Here is a 12,444-nt window from a genome sequence, read left to right as displayed (position 1 = left end):
TTTTTATCTATTTATATGTGTATATGATCTTTTCTCTAATAGAATGTAAGCTCTGTAAGGACAAGAACTATTTAATTTTTAATGAAAATCCATAATCCTATGAGCTTGTCCCTGAGTTTTCTCAGATCTTTTTAATCTCTTTATTCTCTCTTCCCTCACTAGAGGCCCTGTTCTTGTTGATCTCCATCCCAATCCTCACCCCACCACACTTCAATAAATCTGGTGTTATTCCTGCTCTTTCTTCTTTTCTCCCTCACCCTGTCTTTCATTTTTCTTTCAACCTCTGGAAATATTCAATCTATCTCCTTAGGTCTTTTCTAAGCTACATTTTGGTTTCTCTAACTAACTTTATGTCATGGGACACTCAGTTTTCTCTCTGTGGCTTGACAGAGTGAATCTAATTCTTCTGTTTTATCACCTTAAAATATTAGAAAATTACTATGTGTCTTCCTCCTTCTCACTGAGTCTTCTCCAGATTATATACTCCTTCCACCTATACCTTTAACTGATCCTTGTATAGCACAGTTTCTAATCTCTTTAGCATTTGGCACTATTTTCTGGCTATTTTCCATCTTAGTCGCTGTCCTGACTGCCCTTCAGTTTGTCAAGATCATTCCTAAAATACAATTACCTGTATACTGTAGATGTGGTTTGCCCAGGCAGAATACAGTGGGACTATCTTCACAGTCTTGGACTCTATGCCTCCTTTTAATGAACATAAGTTTTCACTAGCTTTTTTATCTGCTATACAATTCGATCCTATCTCACTCAGCAAGCAGTGTGCTAGGATCTAGTCTTCAAATACTACAGGGAAAATAAGCCTTGATCTCAAGGAAATTATATTCTACTTGAGGGATAAAACATGTAAGCAGGAGAGAGAGCATTAATTAGTAGAAAAGGAAAGGCTACCTGTGGTACATGAACAGAGATTTGGAGGGATGAGAGTAGATGGGAATTCTCAGAGTCTGAAGTTAGGAGAGGGCCTTGCAGGACAGGAGATAGCCTATGCAAAGGCAGAGGTGGAGAATGAAAAGCCATCTTTGTTGACATATTGAATTTCCATCTATTGAAATTCACAGATCTTCATAAAACTAACTATGAAGAAGCACCATATTTCAGTAGCAAGAGCCTACAACCTGGGCCCAGAGGACCTAAATTTAAATTCTAGCTCGAGCTATCAAATCACTTCATCTCTCTGATATTCATTTTTCTCATCTGTAAAATGGGTATATAATAACAATAATTACTTGATACTTCACTCACGTGAAGGCTTGTGAGGAAAGTATTTTGTAAATCTTAAATGGCTACAGGAATGCAAGCTATCTTTGCATGAGTCTGTTACTGTGGGAAAATGTATGTTCTCAAACAAGAAACAAATTTTGGATCCCAGCCTGCTGAAAAGTGGGAACTCCCTGTACACGCAACAAAAGTTAGCTCCATCACCAAAGGCTTTGGGCTGATACACTCTTATGTGGTAATAGGAACAATAACATGATTTAGGTTCTTACAGTGTGGGCAGGGCCAATGCCTTATTTGTGATTTCCCAGAATCAGCATGATGTGTCACATAGAAGAGGCACTTTGTAAATGCTCCATGGGATGAGTTCATACATTGCATGGCTAAGAAAAGTCACCATCGTTTATCTAGCCTAATTCATTCCTGAATAGGAGTCACCTCCCAAAGATCATTCAAAGCAAACATGTGGGCCAGAAGGCAGGAAGATGGGATTCAGGCATTCCTGATCATGTCTGAGTTTCTATTTTTCTTTTTCTTTGAGAGAAAATATTAACCAGCAGAGACCAAGCTGTGTAAGAACTTAATGAGGATTGACTCTAGAGTAAATGCATAATAAAGCATAATAGCCAATATTTATATCATTCTCTACAATTTAAGAAAGTGCTATACAGATATTATCTCATTTGATCCTGTGATATAACTACTAGAAGTATTGTCTTCATTAGATGGATTTAAAAAACAACAACACTCCTGATATTCAAAGAAGTTTAGAGCAGTGGTTCTCAAAGTATGGTCTAGAGAATCCTGGGGATCTCTGAAACCCTTTTAGAGGGTCTACAAATTCAAAAATAGTTTTTATTTCCAATATGGTAAATGTCTATCCAGATAAACAAAAATGCTTTGGAGAGATCCTCCATAATTTTAATAGGATAAAATACTGAAAATAAAAGTTTGAGAACCACTGGTTTAGAGATATGCCAGTGACAACACAATTAATAAACAGGAAGCTGAGATGCAAACCTAGGTTTCTCTTCACCTCCAGGTCTAGCATTCCTTATATTGTACCATATTGCACAAATAGGTTTGTTCTCAATAAATTGTCCTCTAAAAACATTATTGAATCCAAGATTCAATCTTGAATTCTCAATCTAAAGGATCCTCCATAAAGGTAGCTATGAAATAATGGCAAGAATATTAACTTCATAGAGTCAGTCGACTTAGTTATGACTCCCTACTTGGCTGCTTAGTAGTCATGTGATCCAGACATCAGTTTCTGGATTTGTAAAATTGCTCTTTTGCTGCTCAGACTTGTGATTTCATCAGCATAGGGCACTTCTTATGTGGAAACTCTTTGCACCAAAGAAAAATAGATAACTCATCAGCAACTAACAGTTTTAGGGATATTCCCAGATATGGAGAGCTCAAGTGACTTGTTGTTTATGTTTATGTCAAAGGCAAGATTCAAACCCAGATATTCCCGCCTCCAACGTCTGTCTTCCACATACTATGCTGCATATGCATGGTCCCCTGTAATGGTCATCCTGGAAGAAGATGCAGAGTTTAACTATGACACTGTTCCTGCCTTCATGGAACTCGTGGTATAATAGAAGAAAAAAACATATGAGAGAATTATATTTTACTGTATTATGTGTCCTAAAATCATAGTAAAACAGGGTCTTGCAGCTCCAACTGCCTCTTAGATATTTCAAACTAGAAATCCACTGAATATCTCAAATTCAACATGCCCAAAATGGAACTCATTATCTTTTCTCCCAAACTCTCTCTTCTTCCAAACTTCCCTATTACTATCAAGGAGACCATTATCATTCCAGTCACCGAAACAAGCAACACAGGTGCTCACTTGCTCTCACTACCTCATATCTAATCTTTTGCCAAACCCTGTCATTTCTACCTTCAAAACATCTATTGTGCCAAGGGAAAATCAGAAACTTTATGAGCAAAACTACAAAACACTTTCCACACAAGGTAAGCCTGATCTAAGCAACTGGAAAAATAGTAAATGCTCTTGGATTGGGTGAGCAAATATAATAAAGATGACAATACTACCTAAACTAAACTAATCTATTTATTTAGCACTATACCAATCAGACTCCCAAAAAACTATTTTAATGACCTAGAAAAATAACAACAAAGTCCATATGGAAAAACAAAAGGTCAAGAATTTCAAGGGAATTAATGAAAAAAAAATCAAATGAAGGTAGCCCAGCAAATTTGACAAAAATTGCTGGGAAAATTGGAAATTAGTAGGCATCGACCCACACTTACCACCATACACCAAGATAAGGTCAAAATAGGTTCATGACCTAGGCATAAAGAATGAGATTATAAATAAATTGGAAGAGCATAAGATAGTTTACCTCTCAGACCTGTATGAATAGGAAGGAATTTATGATCAAAGAAGAACTAAAGATCACTATTGACTACAAAACAGAAAATTTTGATTATATCAAATTGAAAAGTTTTTGTACAAACAAAACTAATGCAGACAAGATTAGAAGGGAAACAATAAAGTGGAAAAACATTTTTACAGTCAAAGGTTCTGATAAAGGCCTCATTTCCAAAATATATAGAGAACTGACTCTAATTTATAAGAAATCAAGCCATTCTCCAATTGATAAATGGTTAAAGGATATGAATAGATGATTCTCAGATGAAGAAATTGAAACTATTTCTAGCCATATGAAAATATGCTCCAAGTCATTATTAATCAGAGAAATGCAAATTAAGACAACTCTGAGATACCACTACACACCTGTCAGACTGGCTAGAATGACAGGGAAAGATAATGAGGAATCCTTGGTGGGAAAACAGGGACACTGATACATTATTGGTGGAATTGTGAATACATCCAGCCATTCTGAAGAGCAATTTGGAACTATGCTCAAAAAGTTATCAAACTGTGCATACCCTTTGACCCATACCCTTTCTATTGGGTTTATACCCCAAAGAGATACTAAAGCAGGGAAGGGGACCTGCATTTGCCAAAATGTTTGTGGCAGCCCCGTTTGTAGTGGCTAAAAACTGGAAAATGAATGGATGACCATCAATTGGAGAATGGTTGAGTAAACTGTGGTATATGAATGTTATGGAATATTATTGTTCTGTAAGAAATAACCAGCAGGATGAATACAGAGAGGATTGGTGAGACTTACATGAACTGATGCTAAGTGAAATGAGCAGAACCAGGAGATCATTATATACCTCAACAAAACATCTATTGTATACTACTCCTTCTCTCCTCTGATCCTGCCACCACCCAGGAACAGACTCTCAATGCCTCACATCTGCTTATGGGTCTCCCTCCTTCAAGTCTCTCCTTATTTAGCTTCCAAAATGATCATTCTAAAGGGCAGATCTGACTATGTTACTCACCTACTCAATAAACTTCAGTGGCTCCCTATTATCTCCAGGATTGAATTTAAAATACTTTACTTAGAATTAAAAGTTGTTCATAATATGGCCTCTTATAACTTTTCCTGTCTTATATTTAAAATCGACTCCTATCCAGGCACTCTACATTCCAAAAACAATGGTTTTCTTTCTGTTCCCTTTGCATGATACTCCATCTTCTCCATCTGTGCCTATTCATGGAATGCTTTGTCTCCTCACCGCTATCTCCTGGCTTCTTTTGACATTCAACTCAAATCCAAACTTCTTCAAGGAGCTTTTTTCAGTCTTTCTCATTCTCTGCTGTTAGCACTTTTCCTTTGTAATTGGCTTTAATTTATTCCATATAAATTTTATATTACAATTTTTTGCATGTGCTGTCTTCTCTATTAGAATGTGATTACCTTATTATTACAAACTTCTCAAATTGGTAATTATGACAAGAGAAGATAATGATAAATGCTGGAGGGGATGTGGGAAAACTGGGACACTAATGCATTTTTGGTGGAATTGTGAAGTGATCCAACCATTCTGGAGATCAATCTGGTACTATGTTCAAAGGTTATCAAACTGTGCATACCTTTTGATCCAACAATGTCTTTACTAGGTCTGTGTTCCAAAGAGAGCAAAAAAAAGGAAAAGGGATACACATATAAAAAATGTTTGTAGCAGCCCTTTTATAGAGGCAAGGAACTGGAAACTGAGTGGATGCCCAAAAGTTGGGAATGGATGAATAAGTTATAGTACATGAATGTTATGGAATATTATTTTTCTATAAAAAATGATCAGCAGGATGATTTCAGAAAGGCCTGGAGAGACTTACATGAAATGATGCTAAGTGAAGTGAGTATAATCAAGAAAACATTGTACACAGAAAGAGCAAGATTATGTGATGACCACATGTAATGGACTTGACTCTTTTCAACATTGATATAATTTAGGCCAATTAAAATCAACTTGTGATAAAGAGACCCATCTGCATCCAGAGAAAGGACCAAAGGAACTGAATATGGATCACAACATAGTTTTTTCACATTTTTCATTTTTATTTTTTTTTCTTTCTCATTTTTTTCCCTTTTTGATCTGATTTTTCTTGTGCAGCATGATATGGAAATATATATAGAAGAAAAACACATGTTTAGCATATATTGCATTACTTGCCATCTAGGGAAGGGGGTAGGGGAAGGAGAGAGAAAAATTTGGAACACAAGGTTTTGCAAAAGTAAACGTTTGAAAACTATTTTTGCATGTATTTTAAAATAAAAAGCTAAGATTATTAAAATCGGAAAAAAAGTTATGTTGAATACCTTGAGGTCTGTTTTTGTCTTTGTAATATAAGCATTTAGCACAAGTCCTAGAATGAAGTAAGCATTTAACAATGCTTGTTGACTTACTACCTAAAGTTCAAAGGAATTTTAGAGCCCATAGAGTACAACTTTCTAATTTTACAGAGGAAGAAATTGAGACCCAGGGAGGTTGAGTTAATTAGCCAGAGCTTCTCCTAAAATCTCTTCTAGTTCTAAAATCTCCAAATGGCTATCCAGAATTCATTTGAAGAACTACAGTGATGTAGAAATTACTACAGAAAAAACTACAGTGATACAGAAATTAACCACCTCCTCAGGCAGTCCATTTTAATTTTGGATATTTTTAATCATAGGGAAGTTTTTCTCTACATTGACACAAAGTTGGCCTTCTAATTTCTACCCATTGCTTCCATTTCTGTTCTTTTGGGTTATGCAAAATAAATGGAATTATTTTTCCACATTACAGATCTTCAAATATTTGAATACATCTATATTCTTCTCCCTTTTCCCTCACACCATGTTGTCTTCTGCAGTTTTTTAAAACACTGCTCAGAATATATATATATATATATTGTAGACTTCATTCCTTTTACTCTCCTGGTCCCCCTCCTCTGAATGTTCTCCCTAAAATATGACATTCTTATTTGAATAAAATAATTTAGCTATAGTCTGACCAGGGCAAAATGCAGTAGGATTTTCACTTCCCTCATTCCATGCAAAAGCTTTTCAAGTTATATAGTATTATTATCCGTTTTCATTTTATGTGATTACTACTCAAGACATTCCACCTTTATGAGTGTCATTACCAGAGGCAGCAGGATGTCATGGTAGTAGAGAAAGAGCCGGCCTCAAAGCTAGGAAGACGGGATCAAATCTTGTATCTGCCATATGCTGGCCATATGACCTCAAGTAAATAATGTAAACTCCTAGTTATCTTCATAACTCTTATAAGTTACAAATGAAATCCCAAGCTTCATTGATCAAGAGAATTTCCTCACTGGGAGTTCACAGGTCTTTATATTTACAAAAATATTTATAGCAGTTCTTTGCTTAGGGCAAAGAACTGGAAATTGAGGAGATACCCATTGAGGAGATATCATTTCTATAAGAAATGATGAGCAGGATGCTCTCAGAGAAACCTGAAAATTCCTCCAGGAATTCATGCAAAGTGAAATATACTATGTACAAAATAATAGAAGTATAATGGGATGATTAGCTCTGACTTTATCATTCTCAGCAATGTGATGATCCAAGACTACTCTGAAAGACTTATGATTAAAAATACGATCTATACCCAGAGAGAGAACTGATTGAATCTGAATACAGATTGAAACATATCTTTTTTTTTTTCTTCATGGGAGTTTTAAGTGGATGGGGGGAATATATATATATAGATATAGATATAGATATAGATATAGATATAGATATAGATATAGATATATTTTACAACATGACTTTTATAAAAAATGTTTTATATAACTTCACATGTACTTTTTCATTTGGGAGGATGGGGAGGAAGAAAGGGAGAAAATCTAGAACTCAAAGTTTTAAAAACAAATATTAAAAAAATTAATTTTTTTTTAAAATCACATGCATTACCCCTCTTTATAGTGGCCAAAAACTGGAAACTGAGTGGATGTCCATCAGTTGGAGAATGGTTGAATAAATTGTGATATATGAATATTATGGAATATTATTGTTTGGTAAGAAATGACCAGCAGGATGATTTCAGAAAGTCCTGGAGAGACTTACATGAACTTTTGCTGAGTGAAATGAGCAGGAGCAGGAGATCATTATATACTTCAACAACAATACTATATGATGATCAATTCTGATGGACATGGCCCTCTTCAACAATGAGATTGGAACAAATCAGTTCCAATAGAGCAGTAATGAACTGAACCAGCTACACCTAGCGAAAGAAATCTGGGAGATGACTATGAACCACTACATAGAATTTCCAATCCCTCTATTTTTGTACACCTGCTTTTTTTTATTTCCTTCACAGGTTAATTGTACACTATTTCAAAGTCCGATTCTTTTTGTACAGCAAAATAACTGTATGGACATGTATAATATATTGTATTTAATATATACTTTAACATATTTAATATGTATTAGTCTACCTGCCATCTGGGGGAGGGGCTGAGGGGAAGGAGGAGAAAAATTGGAACAAAAGGTTTTGCAATTGTCAGTGCTGAAATTACCCATGCATATATCTTGTAAATAAAAAGCTATAATTAAAAAAATCACATTCCTTGACTGTGATTTTAGATTTAAACTATGTTAGCTTATTTGACTTATCACTATTTAACAAATATTTTGTTATTTCAAAATATTTTGAATATTTAACAAATATTTCTTTGCTACATGCAGAACCCAATGCTAGGGAAGAAACTGGGAAATTTGCAAAGTTTAAAGAAGACAGAGTTCCTACTTTCATGGAGTTATATTCTGGTAGAAGAATAAGATGTAAAGTATATTATACAATGTTATATGATTTTAATTCATAATATAAAATAGGATTAGAACTATAAGGGACCAATAGAGGCCATCAAGTCCAACCTTTTCATTTTACAAATGACTGACTTATCCAAGGTACAAGCTGTAAGTGCCTAAGGAAGGGGATTTGAATCCACATCTTCATGACTACAAATCAGTTCTTTAAATGCTGTATGCAAAGTTTGTGCCTCTCCACTCATCTTGATTTCTATCTGGCCACTGGACCCAGAGGGGTCTGGAAGGGAAAGTAAGGTAGGTGACTGCCCAGCTCTCCTCACAATCCAATTCACGTGCATGTTACAGCATCATCTCCCTGATGTCATCCTTCCTCTCAGCCCTGCCCTTCCTGGTCTAACAGCCCAAGTATGGATTCCCCACCTACCTGCAATGGTGCTGAGCCTAGCAGCCAAGGTGGCAAATTCCAGTGCCTTGTCATATCCCTGCAAGGTGAGCTGCAGCTCCGTCAGCTTGTTGAAGAGGCGGAGCTCGATGCTGAAAGCCTTTATCCTCCTGGCTATGGGGACAGCTCCTCGCTAAGGACAGAGGAAAAATGGAGCCCTCAGCCTTCCCTCCTGGGAGCCCATCCCAGCCACATCCTCTGCCCATCTCTCTCCAGAAGGAAGTGAGGGACCCCATTTCTATCTGTGCCTCTTTTATCTAGTCACCTTTTTCAGGTTGATAGATAATTTTTTATTCCAAACTTAGAGATCTTCTTAGTCCATACTTTCATTTGATGAAAAGAAGCTTGGAGAAGTTAAATGACTTAATGTCTTAAAGTGGCACAAGCAGGATTGAAACCCAGGTTTCCTGATTTCATGTCCAAGATTCTAGCACCAAGGCAATAGAAAGTGGATTCTAATCCTGACCCCTCTTTAACAAGACCCTTCTTTCTGAGCTTTAGGATTTTCTTTAGGGATTCCTGTTCCCCCACTCCCTTTTGAAGACAAACAAAAGGTTTTCAGTCTAGAACATGGGGATAATAATACTTCTTCCTTTCCCTTGACCTCAAAAAGCTATTTTGATAAAGAAAAATGCTTTATAAACTTTAATGTTTTACAGAAATGGAAATTTTTTATCCATCATAAGAGTGCTATTAAAAATGGACAGTTTAAAAAAAGGCTAATTGATCTACTGGTCATCCTGCCATCTGGGGGAGGGGGTGGGGGGTAAGAGGTGAAAAATTGGAACAAGAGGTTTGGCAATTGTTAATGTTGTAAAGTTACCCATACATATAACCTGTAAATAAAAGGCTATTAAATAAATAAAATAAAATAAAATAAAAATAAAGGCTAATTGAAAGTATCTTATAGAACCTAAATGATTATAGCAGGCCTCTTCATGAAGTGGAAAGTGCCCTAGACTGATTTGAAGTAGCCTGTCAAATCCCAGCTCTGTCACACACTCCATGTGAGAACTTGGGCTAGTCAATTTCCTCCTAAGACCCAAATTTCCTCCTCATGAAAGGAGAGAGTCAAACTAGTTGATGTTCCAGATCTCTACACCTCCATCATTCTGTGTTCATACTATCATAGATTTAAAACTGGAACTCGTCTTACAGACCATCTAATTCAACTCCCTCATTTTACAGAGAAGAGAACTGAGGCTGAGGAAGAAGCCAGTTACCCATGTTACACAAATGGAAATGGCAGATCCAGGATTTGAACCACAATCCTCTGGCACCAAAACCACTGGAAAAATGATTACTCTCCCATGCTTGTTCTCCTAAAATACGTACCAGCTCTCATATTTTATTTTGTCAGTCCCTACTAGCTATGACATTCTGTGATTTGGGGAATATCTGGATATCAGGAAGGAGGCACAACTGGAAAGGTCAGATTTTAGGACCCTTTTTCTCTTAAATTCCAGTAAAATCCACCAACATTATTGAATTTACAGATTCATGTCCTACATACATCAAGGGTCTCCATGTAGCCCCATGAGTTACCCTGTAATATTCAGCTGCTCTGTATCTGTTACGGTTTCCATTGAAATACACATCCCCTGCTCGTTCATAAAGTGTTAGGGCTAAGGAAGGTTCCTCAGATTTCAGGGCATTTTGTATGGCTGCCTGAAAGGGAAAATAAATAATAGTTAGGAGGGGAAAAAATGGCTTGCTCTCAAATTAGTTTAGCATGGGCTAACATTTGAGCTAGCATTTGAAGATCAATCATGGATTCAATGTTTGCATTCTATGTGCCTAGAATCTATCTCTTTGATTTCAATTTTGGATCTTCTTTTGATATCTTAGGGGTATTATTTCAGCATTTGGGTCATTCATTTGTTTAATACACATTAAATGCTCTGTTATAGCAAAGTTATATAAGAGAAAGAGCACTGGACTTAAAATCAGTAGACCCAAATTCAAATCCCAATTTTGTCACCTATTATCCTCCAAATCCCAAATCAATCAATACCTTCTCCCAGGAAACTTTCTGATTCTAATTGCTCCTCCTTCTATTGAGTATGGCTAGAGCTTTCATCTGATAGTGATACCTGTATACTATTCTATATTAGTCATCTTCCTGCTTATCTTCCTTCTCCTTCTCCTCTTCTTCTTCCTCTCCTCTTCCTCTCCTCTCCTCCTTTTTCTCCTCCTCCTCCTTCTTCTTCCTCTTTTTCTTCTTCCTCTCCTCTTCCTCCTTCTTTTTCTTCTTCTTCCTCTTCCTCTCCTTCTCCTCCTTCTTTCTTCTTTTTTCCTCTATAGTAAAGCTATTTATTTTTTTTATTTTTGGTCCTCTTCTTCCTACCTCAAGGTATATTCTTTCCTGGGACCCTGGGATCCTGGGAACCTGGGACCTTGGGATCTACTAGATGAGTTATTATTTTATCTTGTCCAAGTCAGGGACCACCAGATTACATTTCCAAACTAATCCTGATGCTTCATAGTATAAAAGATTTCTTCCCTGCTCCAGGATGCTGATATAGACACCTACCTGAAAATACATTTCCACCAGTTCATCCTCCTGCAAAAGGTAGAGTAGTTGCCCAGCCATCAGCCAGGCTTCAGAGGCCTTGGCCTGATTCCCTAAGTCAATGAAGATTCTCAGGCTCTCCTTGATACAGGTAAGGGAACGTCTTAGGGACCTGGAAGGGAAAAGAATTATAGAGTTAGGGAGAAAATTGTGGCCCTAAAAAAGGGGTGTATGTGGTATGTGTGTGTGTGTGTGTGTGTGTGTGTGTGTAAAATTCTTCAAAACAATAAATCTCTTTCCTAGTAGAATGGACTGCCTTGGGAAGTAATGAGTTTCTCATCAATGGATATCTCAAAATGAAGGCCTGGTGATCACTTTTTATGGGTTATAGAGAGTATTCCTGCTCTGAAAGGAATACTATTTCATGTCTTCTAAAGTTTTCAACTCTGAGATTCTGTGCTTCTGAGTTGGAAAGACTGTTACAACAAAGGATGTTTGATCAAAGAATGTGAGTGCTGGAATGAGGTCATAGTATCATTGGAGGGCAAATCAAGGCCCAAGGTCATTCTATGTTCTATTTCTAAAGGTCCTTTCCAAATCTGACATTCTGTTTTCCATGTTCTGTAGAACCTCTAAGCTCAGACATTTTATCTCCAAATATGCTTCAATGCAACTACAAAATAGTTAGTCACTGTCTACATGCTGGTCTCAAAGTTTCCTTTCAGTCTCCAGAAAAGGTAATGCCTGGAATTTGGTCCAGCCTGGCCTACTACATTCTCCTGAGTCCTTTGGGAATGATTTAGGGAAGACAGGGTCCATAAATCTCCTTTCCAATTCTATTTCCTGTTCTGTTGTTATTCCTGCGTGGCCTCTCAAGAGGCCTCTGAGATATGGTTGTTTCCTCTGGGTCTCTAGAGATGACTGCTGGGTATAATTATAGACTGGTCAGTTCACAGAACTGGTCTTTGCTTCAGAAATTCTTTATATCTGAGCTCACTGTGCTTAACTAGGGGATATGAAGGATAGAAATGTTGTGTATAGGACTGGCCTCCATCCCCCAATATATCACACTGGTCCCA

The 12,444-nt window shown here is 36.8% G+C and overlaps 1 protein-coding gene across 6 annotated transcripts in view; it reads right to left on the bottom strand.

The window, feature by feature from the left end:
• SH3TC2 (SH3 domain and tetratricopeptide repeats 2) overlaps window positions 1-12,444 on the bottom strand; it is an 84,328-nt gene that overhangs the window by 20,686 nt on the left and 51,198 nt on the right. For all 6 annotated transcript variants that reach the window (XR_004232169.1, XM_031953695.1, XM_031953696.1 and 3 more), the window contains 3 exons: window positions 11,387-11,537; window positions 10,399-10,521; window positions 8,836-8,986 (listed from right to left, as the gene is read on the bottom strand). Coding sequence is in view for 5 of the 6 variants with exons in the window: in XM_031953695.1 (XP_031809555.1) it covers window positions 8,836-8,986; window positions 10,399-10,521; window positions 11,387-11,537 (425 nt within the window). In the remaining variant the exon portion in view is untranslated. The remainder of the gene's footprint in view (window positions 1-8,835; window positions 8,987-10,398; window positions 10,522-11,386; window positions 11,538-12,444) is intronic.

Source organism: Sarcophilus harrisii, chromosome 2, assembly GCF_902635505.1.
Source record: "Sarcophilus harrisii chromosome 2, mSarHar1.11, whole genome shotgun sequence".
NCBI classification, from domain to species: Eukaryota; Metazoa; Chordata; class Mammalia; order Dasyuromorphia; family Dasyuridae; genus Sarcophilus; species Sarcophilus harrisii.
Note: the sequence above shows the minus strand (reverse complement) of the source record. Positions and strands in the feature narration are given on the sequence as shown.